The following is a 14,686-nucleotide window of genomic DNA, read 5'->3' on the forward strand; positions in this document are numbered from 1 at the left end:
GAATTATGTTGATATCTATAAAACTACTATCAGAAATAGCCCAAATTTCCACCAGTAAGAGAATGTTTTAAAACTGTGGTGCATTCGTACAGTTCTCTACCTCGTCCATCCCAGGCACTTTGTCTCTGGGTGTCTGCTCTCTTTTACTTTAGTAAAAGTAAAAGTTGCAATAGGGATTTTATTTATTATTTATATCAACTTATTATTATTATTTATCTCAACTTATTACATAGTTGATATGTAAACATTTGATTTTGCTTTCAGATGAACTGACGACAATGCGTTCCTGTCTGAGCAAAGCGTTAAGACGGTCATTGTCCTTACAAAGCAAGGGAATCGGCTTTGGCATCAGATTGCCTCCGTGCTGATCTTGCCTTCACCAGTTTACTCCTCTATAAAATGATACCAATCTCTACCTTGATCTATTACCAACATATAACGCCCGCTCCATGCCACGCACCGTTCTGAGCCTTTGCAGATGTTAACTTAATCCTCCCATCCAACACCCCTATGAGCTAGCTACTCTGGTTTGCTCGTATTTCTAATAAACTGAGGCACAGACAGATTGAGTGACTTGGCACGTCACAAAGCTGGTGACGAGGGGAGCGTGTTGATTCGGGATTTGAACGCCCACCTCCTTCTGGCTGCAGAACCCGTGCCATCCAACAGGAAACCAGCCCATTCCCGGAGCTGGCAGGCTGTGAGGACTCTGTGCACGGCGGTTGCAGGACGTGCAGCGTGCAAGGGGGAATCGGCTTTTCCGGGAGGCTGGACTTCTGAGCGCGGGCGTGAGGCGGTGAAGACCCCGCCCCGGAATCCTGCGGTGGTCGGAAGCGGAGTCCAGTTCCGCGCGTCCGCCGCCGCAGGGGGGCGCTGCCGCCCTCGCCGGCCGGCCGCCCGCGCGCTCCAGGCGGTCCCCGCGGCAGAGCGCGCCGCTGCAAGATGTCCGTGCGCCGCGGCCAGCGGCCCGCGCGGCCCGCCACCCGCCTCTCCTGGCTGCTGTGCTGCAGCGCCCTGCTGTCCCCGGCCGCGGGCTACGTGATCGTGAGCTCCGTGTCCTGGGCCGTCACTAACGAGGTGGACGAGGAGCTGGACAGCGCCTCCACCGAGGAGGCACTGCCCGCGCTGCTGGAGGACTCGGGCAGCATCTGGCAGCGCAGCTTCCCGGCCTCAGCGCACAAGGAGGACGCGCACCTGCCGCCCCAGCCAGGCGCCGCCCGCGCCAGGCCGCCCCCAGCGCCGCCCGGGATGTTCTCCTACCGGCGCGAGAGCGGCCCGAGGCTGCGCCCCGGCACCGCCCGGTTCCTGGCCCACGCCAGTGCCTGGGGCTGTCTGGCCACGGTGTCCGCCCACGAGAAGGTAAGCCGCCCCGCCGGAAGCCGGCTGCAGGTGCGTGCCTCGCGGTGGCCTGGGGACGGGGAAACGCTAGCGACCGCCCCCGGGGCTCAGACCCAGGTCTCACAGACGTGCCCAGCGGGCTGGGTTGCACTGTGGACGGCGCATAAATAATGGAACCAGATTGTGCTTTGCTTAACGTGGCAGAGGGGGAGGGGGGTGCTGACAGCCAGGCATCCTGCCAGGTGGATGGGGACTGAAGTGCAGTCTTGAGGTGTTCAAAGAGAAGTACGCATAAGCAGGGCCTGACCCATCCAGACCTGGACAAAAGAAGCCAGACCTGCTTTTGGCATCCCAGAGTAGGTGCATGCGGACTCCCAGCCCACAGCACCCAACAGACCCGAACTTCCTGGTCACCTACTGACCTGGGGACTGGAAAAAATGCCACGGGGGTTTTGGTGGAAATTGACATTTCGAAATAATGGAACTCAAGAATTGTCCAGGAAAGGAGGTGTAGGGTGCCAAGTGTATACTTGCTGGAATGAGCTGTTTTCTGCTGCAGTTTTATCATTCAGTTCGCAAATGTTTGACTCACTGTTAGCCAGATTTCCACCTTAAGCCAAAATGGCACGGATAAATATGGGGATGTTACATCCATAAGTACACACCCTCCAGAAAGCTTTCAGGGCTGGTAAGATCCATATAAGGGTGTTATTACAGGGAGGTAGTTTGAAATCCTATTTAATTATGCAAAAACAAATTTGGGGGGAATGTATAGGTCATTGCGCAGCAGGCAGGCTCTGACCCAGGTGTGGGTGTCACCCATCTGGAAACTAGCCAAGTCACTGGGTTGTCCACTTTGCTTTTTTCCTCTGTGAAATTAAGTGGTTGGCTATGTAGTTCTGAAGTTCCTGTTTTACTCTTAAAAAATACTCTTAAAAAATAAATAAGTTTATTCTGATTATGGCAGTGATCTTAACCACAGTCACAGTATCCAAATGGTTTCTCACGGTTATATATTATGCTCCTAAGACACACCTTACGAAGGTATGAAGCTTAAATATGAAGCCGATCGGGCGCCTGGGTGGCTCAGTGGTTTAAGCCGCTGCCTTCGGCTCAGGTCATGATCTCGGGATCCTGGGATCGAGTCCCGCATCGGGCTCTCTGCTTGGCAGGGAGCCTGCTTCCTTCTCACTCTCTCTGCCTGCCTCTCTGCCTACTTGTGATCTCTCTCTGTCAAATAAATAAATAAAATCTTTAAAAAAAAAAAATATGAAGCCGATCTTGGTTTAAAACATAAATTGTGGGGCGACTGAGTGGTTCAGTTTTTAGACATCTTCCTTCAGCTGGGATCATGATCCCAGGGTGCTGGGATCGAGCCCCGCATTGGGCTCCCTGCTCAGCGAGGAGTCTGCTTCTCCCTCTCCCTCTGCCCCTCCACCTGCTTGTGCTGTGTCAGATAACATTTCCTATGTACACATCATATGTGCAAAGCATGACTCTAGGCAGTTGGACAAGCTGAAAAACAGAATCTGTGAATGAACTTCTATTACCATGTTGGAAGACTTCTTAACATTGCGTCTTCTTCAAAGAGGAGAAGCCATCCCTTATTCCAAGTCTACACACCCCTGCCACATAACACTGGAAAGACAAGGACAACCCCTGAGTTCTGAGCTCAGTGACGATAAGGAGTCACTGTAAAGAGTAAATAATACTCTTTACATAATACTCTGTATTACTCTGTAAAGAGTAAATAAAGCTCAGGAAGATTGAGAGGCAGGAACCAGCAGGGTTTGGAAAAACCTAAGAAATATCTGAGAACTTGACCTCCTTCACTGGATGATCATGAACAAAAGTGAGGGTAGCATGTTTCTGTGACTTCCGGGGTGAGTTGCTGAATCATATAATGGAACATTGATTACCATTAAAAAATGTAACTAATACATAAGAAAATGATGTGGCTCTAAAAGAAATAGTTCCCCCCGGAGACCAGAGATCACATAAGATATTAAAGTTAAGACCTAAGTTCTATCCCCGAAGTTTTCAAAACCTTGGGAGAGTGGGGCTCCCGGGGGCAGCTTGTGGGAAAGGTTCTCCCTTTCATGGTTCATCCCCTCCATGAATTTCATCTCCCCTCCCACAAATAACTTTAAATTGTGTAAAGTGAGCATTTTCCTATGTAGATGCAGCAGCTTCAAGGATAATCTCCTAGCTGTTCTTGCACACAGAATGCCCCTGCTCAGCTCCTCTGTAGAATTCTGGAGCCTTCCCCGGGTGAACTGGGTCAGTTGGCAACCACTGTGCCTTCATTTACTACCTGTCAAAACCACAGTGATGCCATCCTCGTTGTTATATTTCCTGGCCAGAGACACTCGCGAAGCTCCCAGCTCAGATCAATCCAAAACCTTGCATTGAAAAAGCCCTTTTCGCTGTTTGTTAGATCCCAGGACTGCCGTTTGGGAACTGCCTGCCTATCAGCGACGGCCCCATGAACAACAGCACTGGGACTCCTTTCTTCTATGTGACACCCAAGGACCCTGCAGTGGCCGATCTGATGAAGAACCCCATGGCTTCTCTCCTGCTGCCAGAATCGGAAGGAGAGTTCTGCAGGTAGACAAAGGGGTTGGCCTTGCCTTCCCAGGTCCGCTGCATAAAGCAGGGAGGCTGTGGGGTGGGCCCGCTCTGCGTCATGGGACTTCAGCAGGGCCCTGTGATGCCAAGTGATGTGTTCACCAACCTGAAATGGCAAGAGTGGCTTTCCACTGTTTGGGATCAGATTGATTGATTTCTGCTACTCACCAAGCTGTGTGGTAGGGAGCAAGTGGCTTCAACTTTGGGAGCCTCAGCTTCCTCCTCTGTGAAATGGGAATAATAATTCCTACCTCTTAGGGTTACTGAGAGGGGTGAGGGTCTTGTACAATACCTGGTGGGCAAATGGCAGCTCTTGTTATGATGGAAAAGAGGTAGGGAGGGGAGGCTGGTGAAGGAGGGATCCAGTAGTTGGTCTGTGAGGCACCCAGAGCATGGAATCCATTTACCGCCCTCCACACCCAGAGAATGGAATCCATTTACCACCCTCCAGGGGTAATTTTTTTTCATTTTTCATTTCATTTCAATTTTCATGTCATTTTTCAAATTAATTTCAAACCCGCCATTCCCCACCCAACCGGAGATGTGTGCACAAAGACCCCAAGTGTTCAACCCTCTTTTTCAAAAAGTCTCAAGGAAAAGACACCTAAGTGCAGATGGAACATTAATCCAGCACCTCTGTTGAGCCTGAAATCGCATCTTGCTGGGGATATTCCTGCCCCAAGCTTGCATGGGGGGCCGCCTGGCAGCACCGCCCAAGGAGCAGCGAATGTAGCAGGTGGCCCCAGGCAAGTCCCCCAATCCCCAGGACTCTGTCGCTTCACTGTAAAAGGTAATGACGCTTTAGGAACTAGAATAGGATTCATCCCAGTTCCAAAATTCTGGTATTCCTTACGCAAAGCGTAAAAAACATTAAGCAAACAAACTGATTCATTCTTGGGGGGGGGTGGTAATAAAGCAACAGTATGCTGTAAAATGTCACCCAGATAAAAGACCCCGACGCTTACACTTGGGCACTGACGAGGAGGAGAGGCTGCATCGGGCTGGAGGCAGTTCAGCGGACCCCGTTCCCTCTGTAGGGCCCGACAAGAAGCCAGAAAAAGGGATGTTTCCTCTTTCATGGAAGAGTCTCTCTGTTCTTGGCCAGCCACGCTTGCTGGCCCCAGAAGGATATTCCCAGGATACCCTTCTAAACGTCTGAGGAGTTCCTAAGTCAGGCATCGTCAAAGTCGTCATGGGCCAGAGCGTGTCCATGCCACATCTGCTCATGGCGACAGACAGCAGAACACAGAGCCGCGCGCGTAGCTGCAGCAGCGCTCAGGGTGTGGGACGGATTGTGGACTGAAAAGTCCCAGGCGGACGTCAGCAGGAACTGAAAGCTGGCAGCCCTGAGAAATCTGGCTTCGAGAGGTCCTCGCTGGGGGGATCCAGGTCCCTAAGAACTGGGCATGCCTGGATGCATAGCATGCATGCTGACCACCGGCAGAAAGGGCAAACCCCAGGGACCAGCCAGGGTAGCCGGCCGAGGCAGCTCAGCTCAGGACCCAAGGCAGCCCCCCGCCGGGCCTGAAGGCCTCGGTGTCTCAGCACCATTGCACATCTGGACTGGAAGGGATGAGCTGCCACCCCTGGTGCCCCTGTGTCCAGATACTCATTCGCAACGCCTCAGAACTGCTCCCCGCTTGCCCTGCTTGAGCTTCTGAAGCATTAAAATTGAGCTTAAAGAAATGCACGCAAAAATCAAGTTTAGCCATAGGAAGCCCCACAGCTCAGGTGACCAGGCCGTGGGGGCCTGTTGTCACCCCCAGGGCCACTACTTCCAATGAACTGCCTGCACCCAGGTGTGTTTCCTCTGTGCGAGCTTCATCGTCCAAGTTCAGTGTTACGTTTTGGGTTTGGGCTCCAGAACCGTGGCGGTGTTGAGCACAGAGACTTCACAGGAAAGACAGACTGATACCGGAGCCCTGAATAATCAAACCAAGCGGGAGCTCCTCGGGCCACAGGAGCATAGCATGGCATCAGGTGGAAATGGCCCTGACGAAGAACTACCCCAACATGCAAGAAGTTCAAGGTTATGGCCCGGCCAGGCTGTATCAGGCTGGACCTCCTCCCAGAGCCCAGAGGGATGGCCGCTGTGACCAGGGCTCTTTGTCAAACACGTCAAAGCATTTCCCACAGAGCAGCAGGATTAAAAAACAAAAAACAACTCCCATGTCTCATGATGATGTTGATAAATCAAAGCCACCTTCGGAAGGCAGCTCATGCTCAGAACGAGGAGCGTTGTCTTCAGTCTTTAAAGCTGTTGTCCACGGGAACTGAAAAGGTGCCACAGCCTTTTACCTTCACTTTCGGTGCAGGCTGTGTGCGCACGGTCCTCGGACACTCTCTGCCGCTGGGGAGGGCCGGAGCCTTTCCCATTTCACCCTAAGTGGGCAGACAAAGCCAGAGCCGGTCTTCTGTGGGATGCCTCCCGGGGCTGTGCGGGCCCCGAGGGCCACGCAGAGGCTGAGGAGCCCACAGCCACGGAACCACAAACCCAGGCCAGACAGGAAGGAAGCAGCGTGGCCGCCGATGCTCTAGAGAAGGAAAAGAAGTGCCTTCCCAGCCATTTCCTGAATGGCCCATGGGGCATTTCAGCTACAGCCTGCCTCTGCATGCATCAGGGTTGGCCCTGGTGCCTGCGGAGTCTGCACTGGGACCGGCTGGTGAGCGCCCTTTCCAGAATGAGGGCCGAGCACAGTTCCTGCCCGAGGGTAAGCCCAGTGCATCTGATTGTACTGCGAGGGCAGGCTGATCGGCCCTCTGCTTGTAGAGCTCCACATGCAGACAGATAGCTGTGGGTGTGAGTGTGTGTGCGTGCACATGTGTGCAAACGTGCCTGTCCTGTCACACACATATCCAACTATTACCGTTCTGAGGGCGTATATATCAGTCACCTCCACTGGTTCCCTGCCCCCCCCCCCAGTCCGCTGTGTCACCTTGAATTCATCCTCAAGATGAATTCCCCAGAATCCACGTTAGATCCTGGAATTCCCTGCTTAAATGCTTTCGTCGGGAAAAATAACAAAATCCTTGCACGGCCGGGAGCCTGCCTCCCCCTCAAAATAGAGAAGAGAGCCTGTGTCTTCGCTAATTGGCTAATAGTTGGTTGATATCCTAGTTTTATTAATTTGAGAGGTTTAACCTAAAAGCTTGTTGTCATCAAAACTGATACAGGTGTTTAGCAAGTAGCTAAGAAATGTGTTTTTTTATTGAGATGTAATTGCCATGTAATATCGTTCATTTAAGGTGCACAACGCGTTGATTTGATACATTTGTATATTACGGTGTGATTACACCATGGCATTCGCTAACACCTCTGTCACATCCCATAATTGCCATTTATTTTTTGGAGTGAGAACATTTAAGATCTGGTCTCCTAGCAACTTTGAAGGATATAATGTATTTATCATTGCCTTTGATGGCTGTGCTGTGCGTTAGCATCCAAAACTTACCCGTCTTCCAACCGCGTGTCTGTATCCTTTGATCAACATCTCCCCAATTTCCCCCAACCCTCAGGCCCTGGTAACTGCCATCCTACTCTCTGTTTTGGTGAGTTTGGCTTTTCTTGGATTCCACATATACACGAGATCATACCGTATTTGTCTTTCTCTGTTCGACTTCTCCTGCTCAACATAATGCCCTCAGGGGCCATCCGTGTTGTCCCCAGCGGCAGAGTCTCCTTTTTATCTTGGCTGAGGAATATTCCACTGTATATAAGAGTGTTTTTCATTCAATAATACCACATGTACGCTGACACAGATCATGCCTCAAAAATGATACTTGGGTCTATCAGCTGGCCTGTAGATTAACGATGAAGTTGGATCTAAACTGCTATGGGGGGGAATGCCTGGGTGGCTCAGTGGTTAAGCAGCTGACTTCAGCTCATGTCATGATCCCGGGGTCCTGGGATCAAGGCCCATCAGGCTCCCTGCTCAGCGGAGAACCTGCTTCTCTCTCTCACTCTGCCTGCTGCTCCCCCTGCTTGTTCTCTCTCTCTCTCTGTCAAATAAATAAATAAATAAATATATGTGTGTGTGTGTGTATATATATATATATACACATATATATGTATATTTTTTTGAAACTGCTATGATTGAAAGACATTGAGTATCCAAAACTCTCAGGAAGTTTAATGATGAAGAAAATACACAGCAAATGTCCTTTCCTTAACTGAAGCTGGGTGAGGCCAACATCGTGAGAATAAGCAAAGGAACTAGTATTTCTCCATATCTTACAGGTTTATGGGGGCCTTAAAGAGTTTTTCAGTGAATCCATAAAATTCAGCCTGGGATAATCCATTCCATCTAGTTATGAGGTTCCCCCCAAACTTTTTACCACCCCGATCCTCTGGTCCCTGAACATACCCTAAAATGTCACAGTAAGGATACTCGACTTAGTTAATTGCACACAGTTTTCTGGATTCCCACCCAAGGCATATCAAATTGGGTGATATTACCCTGCCCTTCTTCCTGGAGGAGATCATTTGGAAAAAGAATCTGACTAGATAATTAGCAGAAAGCGCCTTTCAGTACCGAAAAGGACAGGATTAGTGGTTCCTAAGGGACAAGACTCAGGTTTCTCAGCTTGGGTTAATATAACAAATTGAGAATAAGATTCCACTTTACAAGATTTCACCAGCAATGAACAACCCCCTGCTCTCTCATTTTCCTCTCCCCTCGAAGATACCAGTATGTAGAGAGGCTCCTATGCCTAAGCAAATTTATACTCAGACCAGAGACCCAGTGGTATGAACATCCAATAAATATTGATTGACAAAGAAAGCCCACTGGAGACATTTCTCTTCTGTGGAAACATCTTTCCTTACAGAGTATGCAAGCCTGAACACCATGGAGCTTAGGCATTGCATCTTCTCAGAGAACCAAGGCGAATCAAGTCGTCTGGGCCAGGGAGGGCTCTTCTGTTGAGTGACATTCTGCTCATTGGCATTAGATGAACTTTCATTTTGAAGATCTGGAAATAAATAGAACCTAAAGGGGCTTATCAGCAGCATTATCTGATAATTGAGACACCGGCTAGGTTTCTACTCAGTTATCAAGAAAGGAAGATCTGAGGGACACCTGGGTGGCTCAGTCGGTTAAGCGTCTGCCTTTGGCTCAGGTTATGATCCCAGGATCCTGAGAGCAAACCCCACGATGGGCTCTCTACTCATTGGGGAGCCTGCTTCTCCCTCTTCCTCTGCCTCTCCATCTGCTTGTGCTCTCTCTCTCTCTCAAATAAATAAATAAAATCTTAAAAAAAAAAAAGGATCTGAGAACACTTGTTTACTTTTCCCCCAAAAGGCTTTTCATGAAATATTACCATGGCTCATTCATTTCCCCCATCTAAGGGCATCCCTGCCCAAACAAGGAGCTGGCCAAAGCTCTTTAATTGACCAGGGCTCAGTGTGGTTGGGTGTTAGAGGAGATGCTAAGATTTTGGATTGTAAAGGAATCTAGTTTCTGAGAGGCAGGTGCCAGATTGTGAATGGATTGCAGCCGGGTGGGTGTGTGTAAAACACAGTGGGATCCCTTGAGAAATGATGGTCCCTCAGAATGATTTGCTTGGAGGGGTGCATGTTGCAGAGGCAATTCAACATTAAAGAATCATACATCAAAAAAGTACTGCTCACACTAGAGAGTTTGCGACAATGTGCTGGGACACAGGTTCCCGCCCTCTCCTCTGAGCAGCCCCGGCATGTGACAGGCACTTTGACAGGACGAGAAGCTCCTTTGGTGAGATGTGGGAGGATGTTGGTGGGAGGGCTGGTCTGCCTTTATGCCATGAGCACAGGCTAAATGCTTGGTGAGCACGTGCAACTGAAATAGTGTACCGAGTTTAATCATTTCTTTGCATAAAATATCAAGAAATTCCAGAAATAGGAATGCCCCTTAGCCTGCATCTTTTTAACCATTCTTATAGGGTGAAAAGATAATGTTGAACAGTAGCTAAAAACCTCAGCCTAGTCCAATGCCAAATGCAGGCTTTGGGATTTGTGCCCCAAGAGCTGTGTGTGGAAGGCTCTCTTTTTCGTCCTTTTCTAGAAGAGTTCAGGCAAGTGAGCACACAGAGTGAGCATGTGCTTGCAGCAGCTCGCCTGCTAGCGGCCAAGATGCATCTCCATCTGCACTTTGTCTACCTGAGACGTGACCTGCGTTTCAAAGCACCAGGCCCAGCCCTCAGCAGATCAAGCAGCTGAATTCAATTTCTCTTCACTGAATTTTGTGCATTCCCCTTGAAGGCAACATATAAATCTTCTAAACAGATGGCTCTCTGTCCAGGTTCACGTTGCCTCTTCTCTGCACATCTCTGCAGTCCTGCAGCTCGTATTAACCTGAATTGCTTTCAGAAGAGCTGTCTGGGAGAGAAGGCAGCTGTGCGGAAGAAGGCTTCCCGAGCCGATGTTCGGGTATTCTCTCCTGTCTTCTACTCATTTCACGGGTCAGTGCTCCCAGGAACCTGCGGCCACCTCTTTCTCCGTAATTTCCTTTCAGCTCCATGAAGTTCTGTCCTCGTGATTCCCAGGGCACTCGTTTCACAGGTCCACTGACGATTCTGGTTCCTCTATCTTTATGCCACCTCTTTCCCACATCTCTGCCTATCTCTCCCCATCAGTCACCTGTTAGACATGATTCTACCTCGAGCTGAAACGATTTGAATTCATGATAAGGATGTAACTCCCATAAACATACACTTTCCAGAACGCTTTGAGGGTTATTAAGATAGATGTAAGGGTTTTCTTACGAGGCCCTTAGCCTCTGGAAAGTGCTAATCTATTTTGTGTATCTATTGAATGTGTCTATTCTGGACATTTCCTATAAGTGGAATTATATAATGTATGCTTTTTATGACTGATTTCTCTTACTTAGCACAATGCTTTGTCAATGCAAAATGAACAAATCTTTTAGAATCTCTAACAGCAAGAAAGAGCATTTAATCGAGCCCAAGTTAGGATAGCTGCCAGGGAAACATGCTCTTCATAGGGAAGACAGTACTCCAGAGAATGAATTGTTTTTACTAGGTTATATACTTTTTACATCCTGTTAGAAGCTCAAAAGATTATGGATTCGCATATAGGCAGGAATCAAGAGTTGTATCATCAAGGAATGCAGGGAGCAGGAACATTGATCACTATCTCAAGGACAAGATGGTTTCCTTTGGGCTACTCCTTCACAAAGCAGGTGTACAATGTATGCTTGGAGGGCTGTAAATCAGGCTTTGGGTTGGAACAAAGTTCATGAACAGTCATGCTGACTTAGAAAGAAATCTAGAATGGTTTCCCTTGTAGATCTTTATTTTTTTTTAAGATTTTATTTATTTATTTGACAGAGAGGCAGAGGGGCAGGCAGAGAGAGAGGAAGGGAAACGGGCTCCTGGCCAAGCAGAGAGCCCGATATGGAGCTCAATCCCAGGCCCCTGGGATCATGACCTGAGGGGAAGGCAGAGGTTTAACCCACTGAGCCACCCAGGCGCCCCACCCTTGTAGATCTTTAGAGAGTTTTGCCCTTATCAGCTTTCAGGGTTCATTATGTTTTAGCATGTATCAGTATTTCCTTCCTTCTTATGGCCACATACCACTTTATTGTTTGAATATGCTGCATTCTATTTATCTGTTTTTATTGATCTATTCATCAGTTGGTGGACATTTGCTTCCATGTTTTGGCTGTTAATGAATTATGCTACTATGAATATTTGGAAGTTTTTGTACATTTTTTTTCCAGTTCTCTTTGGTATCCACCTAAGAGTGGACCTGAACTGCTGGGTCATAGGGTAAGTATATGTTTAACTTTTTGAGGAACCGAATGTTTTCTTCACTGGTCGTGCCATTTATCTTCCCATCAGCAATGTATGAGGTTTCCAGTTTCTCCACATCCTCACCAACACTTGTTATTGTCTGCTTGTTTATGATGGCCATACTAGTGGGTATGAAGTGGTATCTCATTGTGGTTTTGATAGGCATTTCCCTAAAGACTACTAATGTTAAGTGTCTTCTCATGTTCTTTTTTTTTTTTAATTTTATTTCTTTATTTGAGAGAGAGACAGTGAAAGAGAGCATGAGAGCATGAAATGGGAGAAGATCAGAGGGAGAAGCAGACTCCCCGTGGAGCAGGGAGCCTGATGCAGGACCCGATCCCAGGACCCTGGGATCATGACCTGAGCTGAAGGCAGTCGCTTAACCAACTGAGCCATCCAGGCTCCCTCTTCTCATGTTCTTATTAGCTATCTGTGTATCTTCTTTGGAGAACTATTTAATGCCTTTACCTGCTTTTAATTGGGCCATTTGTCTTCTTATTATTCAGTTGCCTGAGTTCTTTCTATATTCTGGATATGATCCTTGTCGGATGTATAATTTGCAAATATTTTCTTAATGCATTTTGTCTAATTTTCTCTTCTTTTGTCATTGGAAGAAGGAGAAAAACTCAGGATTCGATATAGACATATAAATTCTAGGGCACCTAATTGGCTCAGTTGTTTCAATGTCTGCCTTTGACTCCCATCATGATCCCTGGGTCCTGGGATAGAGCCCCGCATTGGGCTCCTTGCTCATCGGGGAGCCTGCTTCTCCCTCTGCCTGTCGCTCCCCCTGCTTGTGCTCTCTCTCTCTCCCGATCTCTCTCTCTGTCAAATAAATAAATATTTATAAATAAATAACATCTTTTTTTAAATCATTCATTCATTCATTCATTTTATGTAGTCTTGATTACTGTCCTTTCACTTCTATGAGGCGGGTCTCCCCCATCAGAGAAGGACATACTTGAAGTAACTCTCCTGAGATGATACAGAAGTGTACCTAAATTATCTATGTAGGATGGTACAAAATGTCTAAGAAAAAAAAATTTAACTAATTGGATTACAAAGGAATTTGTGAGGGAAAGCTGTCGTTCTAATAATGTAGAGATGCAGTGGGAAGAAATTCAATTAAACATTAATTGAATTAACTCTATTGTATGCAAAGGAACATGGTAAATATTGTGATGAAACTAGGCAAATTTTCTTTCAAACAATATTTACCAAGCACTCCCCAGGCAATGACCACGTGTGTAAAGGGCCCCTAACTGTTAAAACCACACCGCTCCACAGTAGGGGAAAAGAGTAGAAATCCACACGGGAGCTGTGATTTCCACTAGCTTGGCCTCTCCTTCGCATCTGTCCGTCCACCATTTCCGTCTCATCCAACCCAACCTGACCTGTCCTTCAAAACTAAGAAACTGAGGAGTCTGAGTGGCTCAGTCCTTTAAGCGTTGGACTCTTGATTTCTGCTCAGGTCTAAGGTCATGGTCTCAGAGTCCTGAGATCGAGCCCCAGGTTGGGCTCTGCGCTCTGGGCGGAGTCTGCTTGAGACCCTCTCTCACTCTCCCCCTGCCCCCTCTCTGCCTCACTCACGCACTGTCTCTCCCTCTCTTTCTCTAAAGTAAATAAATAAATCTACAAAACAAAAACAACAAAGACATGAACCTCTTGAAAGTCCTTTCCTTTTTTTGCCTCTTCCTTCCCGGGTTAAAGATGTGTTCACATTTTCTGGTCCCAGTAACTACGAGTTAGTTCATTACCCAGGATGTGCTTCGTTTCTGCCTGCCTCTCGAGGAGTTACACAGTTACCTCAGTTACGCAGCGCAGAAGTTCTGAACAGGTCTTAGAGTAGGCTAAACTCGGGGTGTAGGCGAGACTGTGTGCCTTCTTGGAGTCTCTAGGGGAAAAGCCATTTTCTTGCCTTTTCCAGCTTCTGGAAACTGACTGCATTCCTTGACTTGTGACCCCTTCCACCTTCAAAGCCAACCATGGCCGGTTGTCTTTCTCATGGCTACATCTCTCTGACGCTGTTTGACTCCCCCTGTGACTGCATTGGGCCCCTCTCCATAATCCAGGACAGTCTCCCTATCCTATGCCACCTGATTAGCTGCCTCAGTTTTCCTTTGCCATATAAGTTGACACAGTCACATGTTAGGATGCAGACATCTTTGGGGCTTTATCCTGCCTACCACGGGTGGGAAGGAACTTATACTGAGTCTAGCTGGGTAAAGGGAAAGTTTTCTGTGTACCTATTTAAATACATAATCTCCTTTTTTTTTCTTTTTTCTTTCTTTTTTTTTTTTTTAAGATTTTATTTATTTATTTGACAGACAGAGATCACAAGTAGGCAGAGAGGCAGGCAGAGAGAGCAAGCTCTCCCCGGAACAGAAAGCCCAATGTGGGGCTTGATCCCAGGACCCTGGGATCATGACCTGAGCTGAAGGCAGAGGCTTTAACCTGCTGAGCCACCCAGGCGCCCCCTTTCTTTTTTTTAATTACATTCAGTTAGCCAACATATCATACATCATTACATAATCTCCTTTCTATTCTGGGTAATCACCACCAGTGGAGAAGAAAATGCTCCCTATTTTAATGTGATGTCCCCTATTTAAATTCGGTGGTGACTTACTTATGAATACTAATTCATTGCTTTTATCAAAGAGCAACTTTGTGAGGAAATCAGCTGTAATAGTGAACAAAGAATTAGGTACAACTGCCGATGGTCTCCTCCAGTAGATGTAGATTTAGTTCCTGTTTACTGTTCTTGCTTATTTTATTTTCTCTGTCTCAGGTATGTTTACAAAGTTCTATGTAGATTTGATTTTTGTAGTTATTATGTGGATTTCTTCCCATCATTCTTTCATCTTAACTCACAAGAAAAATTCACAATTCAGCAACTACATTTTTGCAGTGTCCTGAACACAGCAGACTA

The 14,686-nt window shown here is 47.6% G+C and overlaps 1 protein-coding gene across 2 annotated transcripts in view; it reads left to right on the top strand.

Moving 5' to 3' along the window:
• The first annotated feature begins 906 nt into the window (after nt 1-906).
• The window catches only part of CREG2 (cellular repressor of E1A stimulated genes 2), a 33,098-nt gene continuing 19,318 nt past the window's right edge, over nt 907-14,686 (top strand). For both annotated transcript variants that reach the window (XM_045981655.1, XM_045981656.1), the window contains exons 1-2: nt 907-1,359; nt 3,776-3,945. In XM_045981655.1, the coding sequence (XP_045837611.1) occupies nt 943-1,359; nt 3,776-3,945 (587 nt within the window). In that variant the 5' untranslated portion in view covers nt 907-942. The remainder of the gene's footprint in view (nt 1,360-3,775; nt 3,946-14,686) is intronic.

This window comes from Meles meles, chromosome 16 (genome assembly GCF_922984935.1).
Source record: "Meles meles chromosome 16, mMelMel3.1 paternal haplotype, whole genome shotgun sequence".
Taxonomy (NCBI): Eukaryota; Metazoa; Chordata; class Mammalia; order Carnivora; family Mustelidae; genus Meles; species Meles meles.